A 24,132-nucleotide genomic window follows, 5' to 3' on the forward strand; every position below is an offset into this window, starting at 1 on the left:
TTGCTTTTTCTGTATGATGTACCTTGGTAGGGCTTGCATCGTGTGGCCCTGAAACACAGCTTGGCTCTTTCTCTGCTGATGAGTTTGCAGTCTGGAGAGGAAGAGGGCAGACAAAGAGAGAGAGAGAGAGAGACAATGTGGTTGATACTGACATCAAACAGGTTTGTCTTGGGGAAAAAATCATGTGCAAGCACTGTATAGATAAAAGTATGGCTGTAATGGATCATGTACTCATGATGAACCATCACACTACTAAGTTCACAGTCTGATGCACACAGACTACATAATATGTAGACTGGTGTATGTAGCAGGGAACCAAAGTTCACGAGCATGAGTTCCATCCGTTAACGTTTAGCTGTATGCTATTAACAACATTTGATAAAGTTAGTACACCAAACACATTGTACATGCTAACGCACAGCATTACTGACCCAGATGAAAATGTCCTGGGTCATAACATATAACATATCTTCATGCATTCCTTGTTTTTCCTTTGTTTTCCCCGCTGTACTGAACTCGTACAGAACCATGAATCCTAAACCAGGGTATTAACTGAACCATGCCTTCTGTGTATCGTTTACACTCCTAGACAGAATAATGTGTCATTTTCGTTAAATGTTTCAGTAATATTAGAAAAGAATATTTATCATACATGCATTATGAAATGTACTTCCTGCTTGTTGGTTAAAGATGAAATACATTTACATAATTTTTTGCCATTATGCCATTATTACAGTATAAGTTTTTATAATAATATAATGTTATAAAACGTCATTATTACATGTTAAAAGGTCTAAGAGATTTATGAACTATTTGTAGATATTTTTGTTAAATGTGCCCTGTAAAGTTTTGTACACTAGTAGTACCACTGCAGCATTTTGGGGTAAAGTGCCTTGCTCAAGGGCAGTTCACAGGTGTGTATTTAAGGATGGCTGGGTGATAGCGTTTCCTCCAGATACCACCTGTGTGAACCATGCAGCCATCTTAAAAAACTATGTGACAAGTAAAAGATATAGACTTAAATGATAGCTAAATGAATTATGGATACTCCTCCTTGAACCACCACCTTATCGTGGTGGAGGAGTTTGAGTACCCGAATGATCCTAGAGGCTATGTTGTCCGGGGCTTAATGCCCCTGGTAGGGTCTCCCAAGGCAAACAGGTTCTAGGTGACGGGTCAGACTAAGAGCGGTTCAGAAGCCCCACATGGAAGTAGGAAAAACGAGGACGTTCACATCGCCTGGATTGGCGTCACCGGGGGCCCACCCTGGAGCCAGGCCTGGGGTTGGGGCTCGCAGGCGAGCGCCTGGTGGCCGGGTCTTTGCCCGCGGGACCCGGCCGGACACAGCCCGAAAGAGCGATGTGGGCCCGCCTTCCCGTAGGCCCACCACCCGCAGGAAGGACCAGAAGGGGCCGGTGCTTTGCGTTATGGGTGGCAGTCGTGGGCAGGGGCCCCGACGACCCAAACCCTGGACAACGACTCTGGCTATGGGGACATGGAATGTCACCTCGCTGGGGGGGAAGGAGCCAGAGCTAGTGTGGGAGGTTGAGCGGTACCGACTAGAGATAGTTGGACTCACCTCCATGCACAGTTCGGGCTCTGGAACCCAACTCCTTGAGAGAGGCTCGACTCTCTTCTACTCTGGAGTTGCCCACGGTGAGAGGTGGCGAGCTGGTGTGGTGTGTAGCCCCCCAGCTCAGCCGTCATGTGTTGGAGTTCTCCCCACTGAGTGAGAGGGTCGCTTCCCTGCGCCTTTGGGTTGGGGATAGGTCTCTCACTGTTGTTTTGGCCTACGGGCCGAGCAGCAGTGTAGAGTACCCGGCCTTCCTGGAGTCCCTGGGAGGGGTACTGGAAAGTGCTCCAACCGGGGACTCCATCATTCTGCTGGGGGACTTCAATGCCCACGTGGGTAGCAACAGTGATACCTGGAGGGGTGTGATTGGGAGGAACGGCCTCCCTGATCTGAACCCGAGTGGTGTTCTGTTGTTGGATTTCTGTGCTAGTCACAGTTTGTCAATAACAAACACCATGTTCAAGCATAAGGATGTCCATCAGTGCACGTGGCACCAGGACACCCTAGGCTGGAGGTCAATGATCGACTTTGTAGTCGTATCATTTGACCTTCGGCGATATGTCTTGGACACTCGGGTGAAGAGAGGGGCTGAGCTGTCAACTGATCACCACCTGGTGGTGAGTTGGATCCGCTGGCAGGGGAGGAAGCAGGACAGACTTGGGAGACCCAAACGTACTGTGAGGGTCTGTTGGGAATGTCTGGCGGAACCCGCTGTCAGGGAGGTCTTCAACTCCCACCTCCGGGAGAGCTTCGACCAGATTCCGAGGGAGGTTGGAGACATGGAGTCCGAATGGGCCATGTTCTCCACTTCCATTGTTGATGCAGCTGTCCGTAGCTGTGGCCGTAAAGTTGCCGGTGCCTGTCGTGGCGGTAATCCCCAAACCCGGTGGTGGACACCGGAAGTAAGGGATGCCGTCAAGCTGAAGAAGGAGTCCTATCCGGCTTGGTTGGCTCATGGGACTCCTGAGGCAGCTGACGGGTACCAGCTGGCTAAGCGTGCGGCAGCTCAGGCCGTTGTAGAAGCAAAAACTTGGGTCTGGGAGGAGTTCGGGGAGGCCATGGAGGAGGACTACCGGTCGGCCTCGAAGAAATTCTGGCAAACCGTTCGGCACCTCAGGAGGGGGAAGCAGCTCTCTATCAACACTGTTTACAGTGGAGGTGGGGAGCTGCTGACCTCGACTGGGGATATTGTCGGGCGGTGGAAGGAATACTTTGAGGATCTCCTCAATCTTCTGCAGAGGAAGCAGAGGCTGGGGACTCGGAGGTCAATTCGTCCATCAACCGGGCTGAAGTCACTGAGGTAGTCTGCAAGCTCCTCGGTGGCAAAGCTCCGGGGGTGGACAAGATCCGCCCTGAGTACCTCAAGTCACTGGATGTTGCAGGGCTGTCTTGGTTGACACGCCTCTGCAACATCGCGTGGCAGTCGGGGATGGTGCCTCTGGACTGGCAGACTGGGGTGGTGGTCCCTCTGTTTAAAAAGGGGGACCGGAGGGTGTGTTCCAACTATCGGGGGATCACACTCCTCAGCCTCCCTGGGAAAGTCTATTCCAGGGTACTGGAGAGGAGAATCCGGCCGATAGTCGAACCTCGGATTCAGGAGGAACAATGCGGTTTTCGTCCCGGCCGTGGAACACTGGACCAGCTCTATACCCTCCACAGGGTGCTTGAGGGTTCATGGGAGTTTGCCCAACCAGTCCACATGTGCTTTGTGGACTTGGAGAAGGCATTCGACTGTGTCCCTCGCGTCATTCTGTGGGAGGTGCTCCGGGAGTATGGGGTTGGAGGCCCTCTGCTGAGGGCTGTGCAGTCCCTGTACAACCGGAGCAGGAGCTTGGTCCGCATTGCCGGCAGTAAGTCGGACCTGTTCCCGGTGCATGTTGGACTCCGCCAGGGCTGCCCTTTGTCACCGGTTCTGTTCATTATTTTTATGGACAGAACTTCTAGGCGCAGCCAGGGACCGGAGGGGGTTCGGTTCGGGAGCCGGCAGATTTCGTCTCTGTTTTTTGCGGATGATGTTGTCTTGTTGGCTCCATCGAGCCAGGACCTTCAGCATGCACTGGGGCGGTTCGCAGCCGAGTGTGAAGCAGCTGGGATGAGAGTCAGCACCTCCAAGTCCGAGGCCATGGTTCTCGACCAGAAAAAGGTGGCTTGCTCCCTCCGGGTCGGAGGAGAGATCCTGCCTCAAGTGGAGGAGTTTAAGTATCTTGGGATCTTGTTCACGAGTGAGGGAAGAATGGAGTGTGAGATTGACAGGTGGATCGGTGCAGCGGCAGCAGTAATGTGGTCGCTGTATCGGTCCGTCATGGTGAAGAAGGAGCTGAGCCGAAAGGCGAAGCTCTTGATTTACCGGTCAATCTACGTTCCTACCCTCACCTATGGTCATGAACTTTGGGTCATGACCGAAAGAACGAGGTCCCGGCTGAAGCGGCTGAAATGAGTTTCCTTCGCAGCGTGGGGGGGCACTCCCTTAGAGATAGGGTGAGGAGCTCTGTCACCCAGGAGGAGCTCAGAGTAGAGCCGCTGCTCCTCCACATTGAGAGGAGTCAGCTGAGGTGGCTCGGGCATCTCTACCGGATGGCCCCTGGACGCCTCCCTCGGGAGGTGTTCCAGGCATGCCCCACTGGGAGGAGGCCCCGGGGAAGACCCAGGACACGCTGGAGCGACTATGTTGCTCGGCTGGCCTGGGAACGCCTCGGGGTCCTCCCAGATGAGCTGGAGGAAGTGTCCAGGGAGAGGGAAATTTGGGCGTCCCTGCTTAGACTGCTGCCCCCGGACCCGGTCCCGGATAAAGCGGGTGGAAATGGATGGATGGAAGGATGGATGGATGGATTCATTCAATATCACTCACTGTTGTTAATTTCCAGGTGATACTTGAAAAAAAATATCTATAGTAGATCTTCACATGTTAACTGGATTTTGGACATGTTTTTTGTTCCAAATGGGTTTGAGAAAACTAGTAGTGAAATCAGCGCAGACAGCAGCTCATTTGTTCAATGTTTTTTTAGACACTGAGAAAGGTTCTATTAAAATGAAGACCACATCAGTGTTCACCACGCATGCTGCAAACAATAAAGAAATGAAAGAATAAATACTAATACTAATACTAATAATAAAAAGAATAAAATTAATTAGACCACTGAAGAAATTAAGCACAGATGACTCAGTGTGCCAGACACACCTTTATCCTTGGCTGGGTTGATACACTTTTGGAGGCGCCAGTGTTGACTGCTGCTAGAAACCTGGACGATGTGGAACTCACGTACACCAGTTTCACTCTGGGAGCCAAGAGGACACAGATTAAAACAAAGTTTTGAACAGTGAACAGTGACAGGTTCATGTGTGTGGCATGCTGCGTGTCTCACCGTATTGATGTTCTCCACATCAATAAAAACGAGTGTCCCACCACTGCCTTTGTCATCCAGACTGTGATGTGGAGGAACACTGCTGCGGCAGGCTGTTGCCTGTACACTCAGAGACCGACTAGCACAGATGAAGACTGTGTGACGTAAGACCCGATGACTTCACATGAAGAAAGAGGACAAAGAGTAACAGATGGAGAAGGGTTGTCTACACAATAATCAGTCTGATCTGCCCTCACTGGTGGGTTAGTGCAGTGTCAATGAAGAGACTAGTTTATAACAGAACTGTTAGATTAAATTCATTATAAAAAGGCAAGAAAAAGTATTTTTAAATTTGATTAATACTACACTGTGTGTTCAGCCATCACTGATAATTTGCTGATTTTCTCCTTAATGATTAAGAATGGATTATCTTCATTACAACATCTTAAATTATACACGTGTGGCTATAGATACTTAGATCTTGTTGTGCTTTAGCATAATTTTTGAAAAATGCCACAATAACTGAATTAACAGAGTCAATGGCAAAGAATATATATAACCCTAACCCATTAAGCAATGGGGGATACAAAAATAATGTCCACTTTGAAAAAAAAAAAAAGGTCCAGATAGACAGAGAAAACATCTCCCTTCTACTACAAGCATATCATTATCCTGTGCAATCCGGCACAATGGCTTATAATGGAGCGAAGCATACATAAACAGCCTTTTTATCTTAAAGAGTTAATAATGTTGTTACTCAAATTATACATCTGGACCAAACTGTATTAATTTTTGTGGGAATAAATAATGGAGTATGGCAAACATCTTTCCAGATTCTTAAGTATAATGATTGATTCAAAAATCCAAGCGGGGTAAAGGCTTTGTCTCGATCTCTTAATGTATGCACAGTAGGGGTGTCCAAACAAACTAGACTTGGTATGCTGACTACAGCTTCTATTGTCAGTGCTAGGTGGCATTATCACCACATTTGGTGATCAGTCAGTGAAAGTACTCTATGGCAGAGCCACCCAGCTGGATGTTGTGATGACTGCTGTCTTGAAAAATATACATTTATACCCAGCAAGAGTGATTCATTAGAAGGAGTCTCAGGCTTTCCCATCAGAATCGTCTGTAATCTACCACTCATATGTGCTGGCTTAGTTGAGGAACAGTTCTAGAGATTTTCAGTTATCTGAGATCTGAAATTGACTGTGTTTTGAATGAAAAATTTCACTACCTTGTTGTTGAATGGCTGACAGACCTTGCTTTTTCATCTGAATATGATGAGCAAAAGGAAGCTGTGACTTTTTGAGAGGTAAATCAGTGATGGTATTCCTGCACAACTCACAACTCTGTGAAAAATTGTCCCGTTTACAAAATGCAAACATTCCTATGAAAATGGGGAAAATTGTCACGATGCTAACATCACTGAATTTGAACATTTGCATGCGCTGCTCTTTTGAGGAATATTCATAGATTTTTGATGATGTTTAGGTTGGGGAACTTTGATGGCAATGGCAAAACCTTCAGCTTGTGCTTCTTGGGGTAGTCCATTGTCAGTTTTTGAAGTGTTTCTGATCATTATCCTTCTAAAAAAGGCACCATCTCTAGCTTTTATTACACATGCTGTGATGTTTGCTTCCAGAATTTGCTGGTATTTAATTAAATCCATTCTTATCTCTAGCAGTGAAATGTTCTTTGTGCCACTAACTACAGCACAAGCGTAAAGCATGATCAATACACCTCCATTCTTAACAGTTCAGAGATATTCTTTTCATGACATTCTGCACCTTTTTTCTCACACACATACCTTTGCTTATTATGACCAAAAAGCTCCATTTAAACTTTATCATTAGCCATGTTTAGATAGTCCTTTGCAAACTTCTGATGCTGAATTTTGTGGTGAGGATGCAGCAAAGGATTTCTTCTAATGAAAATCTAGCTTTTCTCAGTGTGCACCTGCAACATGGAATAACATACAGAACAATCTAAAACTGACCTCATTCTTATCCTTATAGAGTTTTGATATTATTTTATTTCACTTCCAACTTTTGTGTTAGTTGATACATTAGCTTTAAATTTTACTTGCTATATGTATTCCTAAGGTTTCATTATTTCACTGAAATGGCTTTTTATTATTTTTTATTTTTTAATTGCCATTTTTGACTAAGCCTCCGGTTTCTTGGTGTCTAGGATCTTTTGTCCATGTTTTTTACTCAGTTACATTTATAAATGAGAGCTCTAATACAATGTATTTCCAAATTAAGATAAAGGTTGAATGAATGTATATTTTCTGTGGCTTAAACATGCTTAATATTGATCATATTTATTCATTATGAGTTTTTTTCTTTGTGATATAAGCAATGCTTGTGTTAGAATGAGTGGATTTTACCTTTAAATCATATTATGCATCTCCTCAAGCCAACTGACATTCCTTAAGTATACTAGCATTTTTACCTAATTTTGTTTCCTTTATCTGTGCTTTCGTAGTAGAACAGAAAATTGATTTCATGGACGCCCTCCAGGTCTGGTCCTCTGAGCCAGAGAGGCAGCTGGGTGGACTCCCCAGGTTGCAGTGTGCTGCAATTAATTGGGATCTCCATCACACCTGACGGCTGACTAAAATCTTCAGCTGAAACCAACATCTCAAATGCCGTTGAGCCTGGCTGGGGGTGTGTGACCAAGGTTTTATAGGCTGAGATGTTTTCAGCTGAGGTAGGGCTGAGGGGTGTGTGTGGTGTTGTGGCCTGGCTGCCAAAGGTGAAGAACTCGGGGTGTGTGGAGACCACTCGAAGGTCACACAAGGCAACACTGCTGACGTTACAGAACTCAACATAGGCCTTTCTGATCTCACCACACAGCAGAGCAGTGGGAAACTGCAAGAAAAAGACCTGACACACACACACACACACACACACACACACACACACACACACACACACACACACACACACACACACAGTTGATAAACAGGCAGCACTGACATAACCTTGTATTCTTAACAGCTTGTGGGCAGTCCAGTTCTATACAGTTCAATTCAATTATACACCACTCACAAAAAGTTGGGGATATTTGGCTTTTGGGTGAAATTTATGGAAAATGTAAAAAGTTCACGCTACAGTGATATTATATCATAAAAGTAGGACATTTAAGTAGAAGCATTCTATGGTGATTTCCTCATCTCAAACAATTTATTGAAAACAAAAGCCAACAACAGTGGTGGGTATACCACAACAAAAAATGTCAATGTCTCAATAACTTGTCATGTGCCCTTGAGCATCAATTGCAGCTTGACAACGACGTCTCATGCTGTTCACAAGTTGACTGAGGCATGGCATCCCACTCTTCTTGAAGGGTGGTCCTCAGGTCATTGAGGTTCTGGGTTACAGAGTTGCGAGCCTCTACACAGCGACTCAGCTGATCCCATAGGATTCTATGGGATTCAGGTCTGGAGAAAGTGCAGGCCACTCCATTTGAGGTACCCCAGTCTCCAACAGCCGTTCCCTAATGATGTGACCTCGATGAGCTGGAGCATTGTTGTCCCTGAAGAAGAAATTAGGCCTGTGTTGTTCGTGCAGGGGCACAATGACTGGATTAATAATGTTATTCAGGCAGTATGGGCTTGTCATTGTACCATTCACAAAGTGCAGGGCAGTTTTGTATTGCCTAGACTGTGTCTGGAGTTGAGTGGCATTCATCATCTGGTTCCGCAGAGTACTGTTCACAATGAAGCGGTCATCAGATGTGGCCAAATGACGTCCACTTCTAAGCTTTTCTGTGAATCTTCCAGTCTCTCTGTATCTCTGTTGCAACCTGCTGATGACACTCTGTGACACTCTAAGCTCAGTGATCACTTCCCTCTGAGAACATCCTGTTTGAAGGCTTGCAATGGTGAGGCACTGTTGATCAATTATTAGGTGTTGTCTTGGTCTCATGATGTCAAAATGTGAACAGCATGATGAAAAGGACTGTTTAAATACCAATTCTAACTGAACCAGGAAATTCATTGGTCAATTCATGGATCGAACAGCTGTTGTGAATTTTGCCTTTCACCTCCTTGTTAGAGAACAGCAAGTTGTGCAAAAAGTACTGAAACACTGGACAGTTGGACATGTGCATTCAAAAGTTAAGAGAAGGTCAAATTAAGTTCACCTGTAAAGGTTATACTGCATTTTAGGTTCAACCTGAAATTTTACCCGAAAGCCGGATATCCCTAATTTTTTGTGAGTAGTGTATTTATATACCACCAAATCACAAAAGCAGTTGTCAATGGGACATTTCCCATATAGTACAGGTCAGGACCATACTCCTAATCTGCAGAGACCCAACAATTCCCCAATGAGCAAGCACGTGACAACAAAGGCCAGGAAAAACTTCCTTTTAACATGCAAAACCTTGAGCAGAACCAGGCTCTGGGTGGGCGGCCATCAAGTCTAGTGAAGACTGCCACTTTTCCCATGAAATTCACATCCAATTCAAGATTCTTGTGGTCACTTTAAGAGCACTGTATGGTCAGGCACCTGACTACATTAGAGATCTACTACAACCCTACACTATTATCAGTGGGTCTCTGAGGATTTGTGATCAGGGTTTTGTTCTTCACTGTTCAGGCTTAAAACTAAACACGATTGAGCCTTTGAAGTTGTGGCTCCTACACTTTGCAACTCTTACTGGATTTGTGGATACCATGGGCGCTTTTAAAAACAGCTCAAGACTTTCCTTTCTAGACTTGTCTTTATGTCATATGGATTTATTTCATTTTATTCGCTGATTACTTTTTGCTTGCTTGTCTTCATGACTATTTAGTATATGTCTACTCCTCTATATTTTGTTGTGAATCACTTTGTGATGTCTGCTTTTAAAAAGTGCTATAAAAAATAATACTTATACAACTCTAATTCAAAAAAACTTGGGACTCCATGTAAAACATCAATAAAAGAGAATATAATTTGTCAATCCTTTTTCACATACCGTATTTTCCAGACTTTAAGTCGCTCCGGAGTATAAAGCTTGGTTTATGCTACTGCGTCGTGGCGACGCCGTACCTAGGCGTACACCTGACGCCGTCACTGAGCATTCATAGTTCTGCGTCGAGGGAACACAATGCTTCGCAATTCACCGCCAAGCCGCTAGAGGGGTGTGGCTGTGTCTTTGTATGGTTTCGGGGGGCTCTTGCTGCCGCGAAGAGGAGTTGTAGAGGTGGTCGTACCTCCTCGATAATTCTTTCTTCGGCTTGGTCCATTTTTTCTTGTAGCTCTCACCACAGAAACTTTGAAAATGGCGGTGTTGTTGTGCTGCGACCATAGGGCTGCGACTGAACCGAAAATTATGTTCTGAACGGACCAATCACAGTCCTCGACGTTCACGTCACTACGCGTCGACACGTCAAAAAATGCGTCATGAAGAGGAAAAAAACATATGTAAGTCACACTGGACTATAAGTCGCATTTATTTAGAAATGTATTTCACAAAATCCAAGATCAAGAACAGACATTTAATCTGAAAAGACAAGTTATTCAACTATACAACAGCACACAGAACAACAGGCTGAATAGGTGTCCGGTATGTTAACATAACACATTAACAGTTATTCAACTATACAATAGCACACAGAACAACAGGCTGAATAGGTGTCCGGTATATTAACGTAACACATTAACACTTATTCAGCTACACAATAGCATAAAGAACATGCCTGGGAGGCTGAAGGCTAAATTAACATAAGCCAGTGAGTCCAACAAGCAAGTTACCAGTAAGCAAGTTCACCAAGCTCCTGATCTCATTCCACATCACTGTCGCTTATGAACAACTCCGCCAACTCTGGAGGAAGATGAAGCGCCGTCTCTTCTTCTGCGAGGCTGTCGTCAAACTCAGCATCAGGTCCAGTTATTCCAGCCTTTCTGAATGCCGACAGGATGGTTTTGTTTGTCACTGAAGTTCATGCTTTGTTGATCCATCTAAGGACTTGCTGGAAAGTTGCATGCCACATCCTCCCAGTGTTTTAAAGAAGCCATCAGCACACTTAGTGTAGCACCTTGTAAGCCAAAAGTTCATCATTTCTTGATCCTTCCACCCTTTCTCATTCACGACCACGACAACTGTGGGGGGGAGGAATTCGTCTTTTGGCATGGTAAAGATATTTTTGACTGTGACTGTGCCTTTGTGAGGAAGTATAAAAACATCCTCTCTATTCCAATCACACATCTGGTTAGTCTGTCAATTAAACGTAGTTTTTTCCCCATTGCCTGGAAGTCAGCAGTGATAACTCCTGTTTTTAAGGCTGGTGACGTAACTGATATTACGAACTACACACCCATCAGTAAAGGATAGTGTGTGACCAGTTGATAGCCCACTTAAATCAAGGCCATTTTCCACTGCATTCTATGCAATTTGGTTTTAGGAAATATCACTCAACAGAGACGACAAACTGCTATTTTATTGAGCAAATTAAATCCAGTCTTGATAATGGAGGTGTTGTTGGTGCTGTTTTCCTTGAAGCTTTTGACACTGTAAATCTCAATGTTCTGTTGTCAAAGTTGTCAAAGCTTAACTTTTCATCTAAAGCTCTAAGGTGGATGGAGTCTTATTTAGATTCAAGAAAGCAGTGCACCAGAATTAATAATGCATGCTCTTCTTTTGCTAACAGCACCATTGGAGTTCCACAGGGATCCAATTTTATTTAGCTTATATATTAATGACCTGCCTCTGATTTGCCCAGAAGTCCGTATACAAATGTATGCAGACGACACAGTTATCTACACACATGCTAAAGCACCTTGAAAGATGGGACATGGATGAGCTTCAAGGATCCCAGCAAAGCCAAAGCCTACATGCTGGAAAAGCTGGTTACTACAACCAACTGATGCCACTTTGGTGAGACTGTATTCTTTCCTTGCTTGTTAGGCATAATGGCACTACATGTATGGTTCAAGCTGCACTAATATTGACTGACTGATCCCGTAGCTAAGGCTAAAACAAAGACGGATACTAGTTGCAGCATATATACAATCATTAGTTATTAGTGTCAGAATAAACGCCCCCTTTCTTCCTTTTCTCTCGTTCATGGTTCGCCTGATCATTCAGTATGCTGTGCCACGTTCTGGACTGATATTTTGGTTACACAATCAGATAACTGAATTTTATTTTTTCTTTATATCCTACTGTATAAATGCAGTATGTAAGCAACCACTGCCACTTTGTTTTGGACTCTATTTGAGAGAGTTTGGGTAAATATATATGGCATTATTCTCTGTTGATACCTGACTTAGTCTACTCCATGTGCTTCTGGGAGAGCTACTATAATTGTTCATGAATAGTTCTGGTTATAGCTCTGATACACATGGTAAGCTAGTTGGTGGAGGTATAGGTTGGAAGTTACTAGTGGAAGAAATAGGAGAACTCCTGTGCTGAATCTTCCTGATTCCTTTGTTTATTGTTCAGCTTGTTAGAATTTATTGTATTGTATTGTTTTTCTCTTTTTATCTATTTTTTTCATAGTGCTGTGTCTTTGTATGTGTATGTATATCTCCCCTCTTCCCTCCCCCTCCCCCCATATTCTTGTGTAGCGCAATCTGGAGACATAATATACGCTTATCATATAATGATCCTTTGGGTCCTAAGATACAGCAAAAATGGCTACACCTAGCATTAGATGTAGGGAAGGTGCAGTCACAAAGATAGCCAGCTGGAATGTTCGTGGCCTTCGCAATTTAAAAAAAAGGCGAAAAGGTTTTTTCTCATTTATCAAAATCGAATGTTGAAATTGCTTTTCTGCAGGAGACTCATTTACTAAATAGAGACCAGCCTAGGCTTTGCAGGGGGGCATTTTACTCAGATTTTAATTGTAAAAGCCGAGGTGTGGCCATTCTACTCCACAGAAATGTGCAGTTTGTTAAGTCTCATGTCATAACTGACAGAAATGGCCACTATATAATTGTTCAGGGAAAACTGTACAGTACACCTGTTGTGTTTGTCAACATTTATGCCTCTAATTGGGACAATGTGCAATTTTTTACTGGTCTTTTTTCATTACTTCCAGACTTAAATTGCATAAACTAATACTAGGTGGTGACCTCAACTGTGTCCTTAATGCCAAACTGGATCGCTCCAAACAAACACCAAGCACACTGACCAGGTCAGCCTGCTACATCAACTCCTTTTTACAGATATATGAGATACCTGATGCCTGGAGGTTAAAAAATCCAACATCCCGTTAATATTCTTTTTTCTCTTCGGCTCACCAATCATTTTTGAGAAAAGACTATTTTCTTTTGGATGATTAGCTGATTCCCCTGCTAAGTCAATTGAATATGAAACCATGATCATTTCAGACCACTGCCTGGTGTTGATGGGCATTAGCTTTCCTGATAATGTAGTTCCCCAGCGAACATGGCATTCTAATCCTTGTCTCTTATCTAATCAAGATTTTGTGGATTACATATCTGGACATGTTGATCTATTCATGGAAACTAGTCAAAACCCACAGACAAGTAAAGGCTGTTTATGGGAAACGCTAAAAGCTTATCTGAGAGAAATAATAATATCCTTTACTGCTAGTGCTAACAAGGAGAAAACAAAACATCTCTCAGAAATAGAGATGAAAATTCACGCTATTGATCAAGAACATTCATTGACACCCTCTGAAAATCTTTATCGGAAAAGAATTTCATTACAAACCAAATATGACATCATAATGACCGACTGGGCTGAGGATCTCCATCGAAAGTCCCGCTTAAATTACTATGAATCTGGAGAACGCCCCAGCAAACTTATGAGTCATCAACTAAGACAATCTGTGGCAACAAAGTGCAGTACCACAGAACAAAAGGGTATTAATAAACAATTTGAAGAATTCTATAAAGAATTATACAAGTCGGAGGCTGGTGACGATACTTTAATTACAGAGTTTTTCAGTAATTTAAAGGCGCCAACTCTAGACCAGGATGATTTCAAAACGCTTGAGGAACCCTTAACGCAGGCTGAAATTGAAAGAGCTATTACAACATCCAAATCCGGGAAATCACCTGGCCCAGACAGCTATCCCATTGAACTTTATAAAGCCTTTTCTGCTAAATTGGCGCCACTTTTGCGTGAAGTATATGAAGAAGCCTTGGAGAAAAAAACTCTACCTTTAACAATGACACAGGCAACTATATCTGTTCTTCTCAAAAAGGATAAAGACCCGTTTAAGTGTGACTCTTATCATCCAATTAGCTTGCTCTGTTGTGATTAGAAAATTCTAACAAAGGCTCTTGCCACAAGACTTGAACCAGTCATGCACAAGATAATCAACAGAGATCAGATAGGCTTTATGACTGGCAGGCAATTGGCCGGCAATTTACGCCGTCTTTTTAACATAATATATTCACAAAACAACAGTCACACACAAGAGGTAATAATATCACTGGATGCACACAAGGCCTTCGACAGAATAGAGTACAATCATCTATTTGTAGCTCTTAAAAAATTTGGTTTTGGACAGAAATTTTGTAGTTGGGTGAATCTTTTGTATTATAATCCACAGACTTCCATGCGTAGCAATAATTTTATATTGAAGTATTTCCCCATTTTCAGGGGCACTAGACAGGGGTGTCCTCTGCCCCCCCTGAAAATTTGCCATGTTCCCTTTTAAGGTTACACATGACTCTTTTATGTATTTAGGTGTCCATGTTACTCAGTCATCCCTCCCATTACCCTTAGCAGGAAGAATTAACTCCATTAAAATGGCCATAATGCCACGATTTTTTTTTCTCTTCCAAACTATCCCCATATTCATTCCCAAATCATTTTTTAATGAACTGAATAAACATATATCTACCTTTATATGGAACAGAACCGTACCAAGAATTAGGAGGGCATTTCTTGAGAGGCCAAGAGAGAACGGAGGTTTAGCATTACCAAACCTGATGCATTATTACTGGGCAGCTAAGCTTCATGCCCTCTCATATTGGATATCTGATATCGCCGAACTTGAGGCGCCGGTGTGGTTACTTATGGAGCATCATTCTAGCTTACCCAGCTCAGTGACTGCCCTGGCGTGTGCACCAATGCCGATTAGTAAGCCGCATCACACAAATAATCCAGTAATTGGGGGCTCCCTCAGAATCTGGTCACAATTTAGAGTCCATTTTAAACACAAGGAATCGCTTTTGTCAAGTCCTATTCTAACCAACCCCTACTTCCCTCCCTCTCTCATTGATCCAGCATTTAAGCTGTGGAAATGTAAAGGCTTCACATGTGTTAGGGGCCTCTTTAAAAATGGTGCTTTTATTTCATTTGAAGATTTAAAGGTGCATCACAATATTCCAAATAGTCATTTTTTCAGGTAACTGCAGTTTCAACACTTCATCAAAACACGCTTCTCACCTTCCTTAACTCCCATAAAAGGTAATTGGGTTGATGATTGTGTTAACAGGGACCCACAAACAAAAGGCTTTGTCTCATTCGTATATGACATAATCCAAACTGCAGCCTTTCCCTACCTTCACCATATAAAGGCTAAATGGGAGGAGGATCTTAACCTGCAGATACCAGATGTGACTTGGCAACTGGCAATGAGTAGGGTGAATGCATCCTCTATTTGTATCAGACATGGTCTGATTCAGTTCAAAATATTCCACAGAATACATCTCTGCCGGAGCAGACTAGCTAAGCTCTATCAAAATACTGACCCAAACTGTGAAAGATGTCACCAGACCGAGGTCACCCTCAGTCACATGTTTTGGTCGTGCTCGAAGCTGAGCTCTTTCTGGTTACCCATCTTTGATACCCTTTCTTATGTTTGTAAGAAAGAGATTAGCCCAAACCCAATAATGGCAATATTTGGTACTACACCTGAAGGGATTACACTTTCAACAAATCAAGCAGATATTGTTGCGTTCACTACACTTGCCAGGAGATTAATTCTTGTCAAATGGAAGAGGGCTAAGGCTCCAACACATAAACGCTGGCTCGAGGAAGTAATGGCCCATTTAAAGTTGAAGAGACTGAGGTACTCTTCTTGAGGCTGTACTAAAAAATTCTATAAGGTGTGGCAACCATTCATGGATTATTACAACAACTATATGCCTGCACAAGATTAAACCCCACCCGCCACCCCTACTCCCATCCTCATCCCATGTTGTAGGTGTTTTGTTTTTTTTCCTTTTAATGTGTGTGTGTGTGTGTATAAACCGGTATGTATGTAATATGTTTATAGGTGTGTACTGTTTGTGACCGGGTTGTTTGTCTCTGTATTCACACTTCAAAAAAATTCAATAAAAATATTTGAATATCTACACACATGCTAAGGTTAGAGAGCAGGCTGTAACAAAACTCATTGCAGTACTACACATAGTCTCAGACTGGCTAACTAGCAGCTGTCTGACTCTTAATGTCATTAAAGCAGTTGGTATGTATTTCTCCAACAACAGAAGCAGCAACAACCTGATATCTTTGTCAAAGGAGAGGGGATTAAAATTGTTGACAACTTCAAATACCTGGGCATAATCATTGATTCTAATCCAACTTTTAAAAAGCATATTAAAAAGATATCCAGAAATGTCAGAGCTAGTTTAATTCATTTTAGACATATTAGGCATCATTTACCTATGCATGCTGCTAAACTGTTTATGCATTCAATGATCCTCTCTCATTTGTCATATTGCGCTACAAGCTGGTCCCAGGCAGGTGTGACTACACTGAAACCCTTGTACACCCTTTACAAACAAGCTGTGAAAGTTTTTGATAAAAAACCAAGACATTACCGTCACTGTACCATTATAAAAAAAGCATAATCTGTTGACCTTTGACAGTCTTCTGTTTTTTGCTGACATGTGCTTGATGTACAAATTGATCCATGACCTTGAACCACCACCACTCAAGCAATGTGTGTCACTCTGCAGGGACAATGGAGGGGTATCCAGGGCCTCAATGAGAGGCGACTGTTCCACCAAATTCAGGAAAACCACTTTTGGGCAATTAGCATTCTCATTCCAAGCAACTGGAAAATGGAACTCAATCCCACTCCATATTAGAAACTGTACTACTCTTAACAGTTTTAAAATTTCTCTGAAGACATGGCTGAAAGAGAATCAATCATGTGATCACTGATCTTGTATATAGAACACCAAATGTATTATGTGTTTTGTATGATGTCTACTCTACTGTAATGTTGTTGCTGTTGCTGTCTTGTTGCTGATATTGTCTGCAATGTTTAGTATGTGTTTTATTGTCTTTTTAACTCCCTGCCTAAGGACCACAGATGCAAATGAGCTATTTTAGCTAACTCTGGTATAGAACCGGGTTCTGTACATGGTCCCTGTCAACTAATAAAGTAAACTAAACTAAGCCATCGGTGGCAATTTCAATTCATCTCCACAACATGCCAGCACCACTGTGAAGTGTGATTTCTCATGACCAGTTGTCACTATATTCACACTTTTCTGCCCTTTCTCTGCGACACTTCAGCCCATGGGGATGTCAAACGTGAGAGGGACCTCGTCCATGTTGATAATATGATCCAGTGACACGTTGTGTTCAGTTACCTGCTTTTCAACGAACTGACGGAAACTGTCGACCTTGAAATGAAGTCTGCTAGCAGTTTCTGACACACTGTTGTCCATGCTCTGATAGAGAGGCGGTTGCGTTGCATGAAGCAGTAACACTAAGAAGGCCTGCCTGCAAAGTCATTTATATTCATCTCCTTAGCGAATACCAGGGTGTGGAGATGTAACTGCACCATTGACAAGCCTCTCCCGGCAGCTCGTTGTTCAAGCACCCATCTGTGGACTTGTTCCTCCAGCTCTGGCCATCTTGCCTTCAGCTCGCGATTAGCTTTCTTTGTTTTCTTCATTGCAGTAAAAGTAACCTCTGCTTTTCACCAGTCCCTCACAAGTTTCTCACTCACTCCAAACTTTCTTTCTGCTGCTCAATTACCGTTTTTGGCTGCATATTTTACTACCTGCAGTTTGTAATCTGCAGAATAGGATTTTTTTTGGGGGGGCATATATAATTATATATATTGATATATAAATATATAAACGTATATACTTATATATATTTTGATATATAAATATATACATTTATATACTTATATATATTTTGATATATAAGTCGCACCTGACTGTAAGTCGCAGGACCAGCCAAACTATGAAAAAAAGTGTCACTTATAGTCCGGAAAATACGGTACTCAACTGATGACAGTACAAAGACAACATACCTGTATTTAATGTTTTATCTCATCAACTTGATTTATATAAATATATGCAAACACCTGTTTGGAACATTCCAGAGGTTAACTGGTTAATTGATAACATGATTGGGGCTCGGTCGTTCATAAGCAAGGATGCGGCAAGTTAATAAGTCATAATTGTGCAAAACGATATTACTTCATGGGCTCAGGTACACTTCATAAAATCTTTGTCTGTAAACATAGTTTAAATGTACTCGGTTTTTATTTATGTTTTATACTGCATCTCAGCGTTTTTGGAATTGGGGTTGTACTACATTTAGTGTGGTTAACCATGTGCTGTTATTCAGCATTATTTCCTTTCTGAGCTTGGCAATATCATCGCTAAGTGCGCCTGTCAGAAACAACATTAAAGGATAGCTGGGATGCATACTTAATTGTCTTGATGAAGAGCTAATCAGTGGTCAGACACACTGAAAGGTGGCATTCCTTTGTGTTAAGTCAGCGAAGTGTGCACTCCGCAGTTGTACTATGTGTCAAAATGTTAAATTAAAATGTAAAGGTAAATTGCAGTTAATGACAGTATCAGCACATACTTAACATGAAATGACTCAGACTGGGTTTGGGGGCAATAGAAAATTGATATCCTCAGTCTTAGTCTTAGCACTGCAGAATGGGATGAGTGCCTCTGCAGTTGGTGAATCAGTGGTACCTCCATTAGGGGCATAGGTGGCGTTATGATGGGATCCAGACGTTGATCAGGACCATGTCGAACCAACATCTTGTCCTCTTTGGTCTGGTTGAGTCGAGGGCCCCGGATCTTCAGGTCCTGTCTGCCACGAACCACCATCAAATCCAATGTCTGCTGGCCTGTACACAGGAGGAAATCCACAAATACAAAACATCCTGGATGATCTGTCACTGGGATTCTTAATTTCTTTGATAAACATTTTCTCTAAAAACGGACATAAGAAAAAAGCAATACAAATACTGCAAAATTCCTTCACATGTGAGTCAGCAGCATGTTCCTAAGTGTCACTAAATTTGCCAACAATAATTAATGCAAATACAGATGTGTGCATTACCTTCAGTGCTGGAAGCCATCTCTCCAGAGGAAGCAGCAGCTAGGTTGTACACCACACCCACAATGTTCAACTGTCCTGTTCTGTGTGGCAGCAGCCTGAGTCGAGCCTGAGATCAAAGTTCACACTGACTATCACACTATCACATCACTAGCACACTGACTGTTATTAGCACAACTTTTTTTCTCCAAGTATCTCATGAGCCAAAGAAGGTACAGTCCTACATTTTAATGCTCTTTCAGCATTTCAACTATACATGTAATTTGGTTTCTATGTGGCTTTTTACATGTGTGCATGTGCAGAACAAAGATTTCAGACAGAAAAACGAATGCGGCGAAAGCCAAGCACGTAGAGAAATAACAACATTTAGCAGTGCATTCTTAGAGTCAAAATTATTCTAGGGTCTTTTAAGTAAGCCTCAATGTAATCCTTGTATGTTTGACTTTTTGTGAAACATTTGCTATACTGAAAAACTGTGTTGTCAGAACAATCTGGCGGTCACTGCACCCTCAGCCCTAAGCCTTCAAAAAACAACCAAAAAAAAGTGCAGTCAGTTCATTGTACAAATCGGTAAGCTTTGCTTCCTAGATAAGTTTGGGGTCGTGAGTATGTAAGTGTAGTGTTTACAGTGTATTTTCATTAATGTGAGTCACTAACATCAGAAATTTGCAGGCAACCTGTTTTATTGAACAGCAGACTAGCTCATTTGACAGGAAGGGTCTAGCTTGCAATTCATTAGATGTTTCCAGCGCTTCCAGCCAAGTGTAGCTTGGACTTTGATCCTTCACCAGACGGATGACCGACAGTCCACTTACTAATAAATCCACAAGACAACTCTTAATAACACAATGCAGATAAATCAATTTCTTGATCTACACTCTTCATTGTATCACACACTTGCATTACTGTCTCTGTGGTCTGCTGGTATATCACAAGGCAAACAATCAGAGCCCGGTCATAACTTTCACACCACCAATGGTTGATATTCCACAGCTAACCTTCAGAAAGTCATGTGAGCACCTTACCATTTTGATCTCCTCTGGACCCATATGAAACTCCAAAATCACTTCAGTGGTGACAACGTCATCTTTCTGTGTCATCTGCAAGAATTAAAAGATATTAAAGAGACAATGAAAATCCAAAATTTGTTTTTCTAGCATGTATCCACAAAACTGAATAAAAATCATATTCTTAAGGAAATATGGCCAAGTTGCCCACCTCAAGAGTCAGGTTCTCTTCATTGGTGATGACCAACTCTTCAGTTGTTTTCTCCTTGGATGGAGACACACCATCAGCAGTGAACCTCCAGAGGAGTGAGAGGTTGGACAGAGCCAGAGAAACCTTCAGAGGGTTCCTGAATGTCACCTCCACTATGATTGGCTCTGCAGAGACAAAGAGATGGCTGTACACTGCACGGGCACAATTTGATTAGATAGCGATGGGATGGGATTACTATTCTTTATACAATGGTAAACACCGTTTAAAACTGTCTGCAGATCACGTTAATACCGAATACTTGGTCACAGTCTGAAACTAAGTAATAGTCCAGCTACCGTTTTAACAAGAGTTCCACTGTGTACTGAGGACCTCTTACCCTCCATAACTGCCAGTGGGTGGTGCAGGTTGTCTGTCTGGCTGTTTAGGCAGCACTGGGTGGGCTGGAAATTTACTGGGATAGTCCCGCGGTTGGCGGCAGCCACAAGCTGCTCCTCTAGGTGGTACCACATGGCTGCCATACCCTGGTCATACTCCTGATCCAGGGACACATGAGTGGCTGCCTGCTTTTCCCCTGAACACATAAAATTAAAATCAAGATTTGCTGATTAGTTATTCAATATAATAAATAAATAGATATTATTATTATTATTATTATTATTATTTAACAATCCTCTGTCTCATTTACACATTCATATCTCGGAACCAAGTAAACCTTTGCAGAGAGGCACCTCAGCAGCTAATATATTGCTGTTCACATACAAGGTTATCTTGGTCAGACATCAGTAGTATTGCATGTCATATATGTACATACATATATATATATATATATATATATATATATATATATGTGTGTGTGTGTATATAGACAGATAGATAGACAGTTGTGTTCAAAATAATAGTGTGTTTAAAAAAGTGAGTAAAGCTCAAAATCCTTATAACAGCTTTTATTTCCATACACGCAAATGCATTGGAAACACTGCACATGCAATTCCAAATCAAAACATGAAGAAAGATTTATCACATTTTTTATTACCTTACAGGAAGTGAAGAAAAAGCAATATTAGGCTGTTCAAAAAAATAGCAGTGTCTGCATTTTTCATTTACTACATTTACTGTATAAACTGAAAAATGCTTGAAGATTTAGCTTTCCTGTGAATCACTGAACTAATATTTAGTGGTATCACCACTGTTTCTGAGAACTACTTCATGTCTGTGTTGCATGAAGTCGACCAACTTCTGGCACCTTTGAACAGGTATTTCAGCCCAGGATGATTGGGCTACATTATACAATTCCTCTGCATTTCTTGGTTTTGCCTCAGCAACAGCATTTTTGATGGCTCCCCACAGGTCTTCTATTGGATTATGGTCCTGGGATTGGGCTGGCCACTCCAAAATGTTAATCTTGTTCGTACGGGGTGGTTTGGGGTTGTTGTCTTGCTGAAACACTCATTTCAAGGGCATCTCCTCTTCAGCACAAGGCAACATGACCTCTTCAAGTATTTTAATGTATTCAAACTGATCTATGATCCCTGGTATGTGATAAATAGGCCCAACACCATAGTATGAGAAACTTCCCTATATCATAATGCTTGCGCCACCATGCTTCACTGTCTTTACAGTGTACTGCGGCTTGAATTCAGTGTTTGGGGGTCATCAGACAAACTTTCTGTGGCCCCTAGACTCAAAAAGAACAATCTTGCTTTCATCAATCCACAAAATCTTGCACCATTTCTCTTTATGCCAGGCAAAGTATTCTTTGGAAAACTGTAACCTCTTCAGCACCTGTCGCTTCCTGCCAATAGCTTGGCTTCACCTAGGCATCTTCTAAATGTTACAGTACTCGCAGGTAACTTTGGATCTTCTATGACCATCCTGGAGCTGATCATTGATCATCATCTATCATCATCCTGGAGTCTTTGCCATTTTGGCTATTCTTCGATCCATTCGAATGGTTGTTTAGTGAATTTATTGAAAACAAAAGCCAACAACAGTAGGGGGTATACCACAACAAAAAATGTCAATGTTTCAATAACTTGTCATGTGCCCTTGAGCATCAGTTACATCTTGATAACAACGTCTCATGCTGTTCACAAGTTGACTTAATCTCTGCTGAGGCATGGCATCCCACTCCTCTTGAAGGGCCATTGAGGTTCTGGGGTACAGAGTTACGAGCCTCTACACAGCGACTCAGCTGATCCCATAGGTTTTCTATGGGATTCAGGTCTGGAGAAAGTGCAGACCACTCCATTTAAGGTACCCCAGTCTCTAGCAGCCGTTCCCTAATGATGCGACCTCTATGAGCTGGAGCATTGTCCATGAAGAGGAAATTAGGCCTGTGTTGTTCATGCAGGGGCACAATGACTGAATTAATGATGTTATTCAGGTAGTATGGGCTTGTCACTGTACCATTCATAAAGTGTAGGGCAGTTCTGTATTGACTAGACACACCTGAACACACTGTAACACAACCACCACCTAAGGCTCGTCTGATGACAACAGTGGCTGATGCATAGCGCTCTCCTTGACGTCTCCAACATCGTTGGCGGCCATCATTCCTGCTCAACGTGAATCGACTTTCATCAGAGAATAGCGCTGAGGCCCACTGGTCCCTCATCCAGTGTAAATGCTCCCTGGCCCATGCAAGACGATGAAGCCTATGCCTGGTATTGTGGTCAGGTACCCTTGCAGGTTGTCTAGCAAGCAAACCCTGCTGATGTGAACAGTTTTGAATGGTGTGACGTGACACTTGAGTGCCTCTCACCTCCCTTAAATGTGCCTGGATTTGAGTGGCATTCATCATTCGGTTCCACAGAGTATTGTTCACAATGAAGCGGGCATCAGTGTGGGATGTGGCCAAAGGACGTCCACTTCTATGCCTTTCTGTGACTTTTCCAGTCTCTCTGTATCTCTGTTGCAACCCGCTGATGATGCACTGTGATACTCTAAGCTCAGTAGCCACTTTCCTCTGAGAACTGTGAGGGAATTTTCTATCACAGGCCTTCTGTACAGTTAGGCGCCCAAAGGTCTCAAGGTTGGATAACACAGAGATATCAGACAGAGACACATTAACATAATATTTAGAGGCCATTCTAGCAGATATCAGACAGGAATTCTCTTCCCCTGATCTTACTACAGAGGTAGCCGAGGTCTAATAGATAAACTGTACAGACAGATACCAGACCAATTCGAGGAAGAATGCTCGAGGTCTCATTTTAAGGGAATTAGGTCAAAAGTGTCCTCGGTTAGAGGGTTGGATGTCAGGGCATACGTAGGTATGGGTATTTATACACCCCATTAGAAAGGACATCTTCAGAATTTGGTGTGGCACTACCTTGGTTCTCTTGTGGACACTGTGTTGCTCATCAACTTCTCCTTGATGCATCAAGCCTGCAATAAATACTTCTGCCTAAAACATTTGAAGTCTCCTGGTGAACTCCCTCCTTCAGTTCACAAGAATTTCCACCACAAGAACATCCTGTTTGAAGCCTTGCAATGGCAAGGTACTGTTGATCAATTGGTAGGTGTCGTCTTGGTCTCATGATGTCAAAATGTGCATGATGAACAGCATGATGAAGAGCACTATTTAAATATCAATTCTAATTGAACCAGGAAATTTATTGGCCAATTCATGGATCAAACACCTGTTGTGAATTTTGCCGTTGAGCTCAGCAAGTTGTGCAAAAAGTACTGAAACACTGAACAGCTGGACACATGCATTCAAAAGTTAAGAGAAGGTCACATTAAGTTCAC

The 24,132-nt window shown here is 42.6% G+C and overlaps 1 protein-coding gene across 2 annotated transcripts in view; it reads right to left on the reverse strand.

Annotated features, from left to right (window-relative positions):
• Positions 1-24,132, reverse strand: part of trappc8 (trafficking protein particle complex subunit 8) — a 60,146-nt gene that overhangs the window by 9,576 nt on the left and 26,438 nt on the right. For both annotated transcript variants that reach the window (XM_076727302.1, XM_076727301.1), the window contains 9 exons: positions 20,759-20,953; positions 20,383-20,546; positions 20,190-20,264; positions 19,168-19,273; positions 18,795-18,952; positions 7,372-7,805; positions 4,936-5,092; positions 4,752-4,848; positions 23-91 (listed from right to left, as the gene is read on the reverse strand). In XM_076727302.1, the coding sequence (XP_076583417.1) occupies positions 23-91; positions 4,752-4,848; positions 4,936-5,092; positions 7,372-7,805; positions 18,795-18,952; positions 19,168-19,273; positions 20,190-20,264; positions 20,383-20,546; positions 20,759-20,953 (1,455 nt within the window). The remainder of the gene's footprint in view (positions 1-22; positions 92-4,751; positions 4,849-4,935; positions 5,093-7,371; positions 7,806-18,794; positions 18,953-19,167; positions 19,274-20,189; positions 20,265-20,382; positions 20,547-20,758; positions 20,954-24,132) is intronic.

Source organism: Chaetodon auriga, chromosome 3 (genome assembly GCF_051107435.1).
Source record: "Chaetodon auriga isolate fChaAug3 chromosome 3, fChaAug3.hap1, whole genome shotgun sequence".
Classification (NCBI taxonomy): Eukaryota; Metazoa; Chordata; class Actinopteri; order Chaetodontiformes; family Chaetodontidae; genus Chaetodon; species Chaetodon auriga.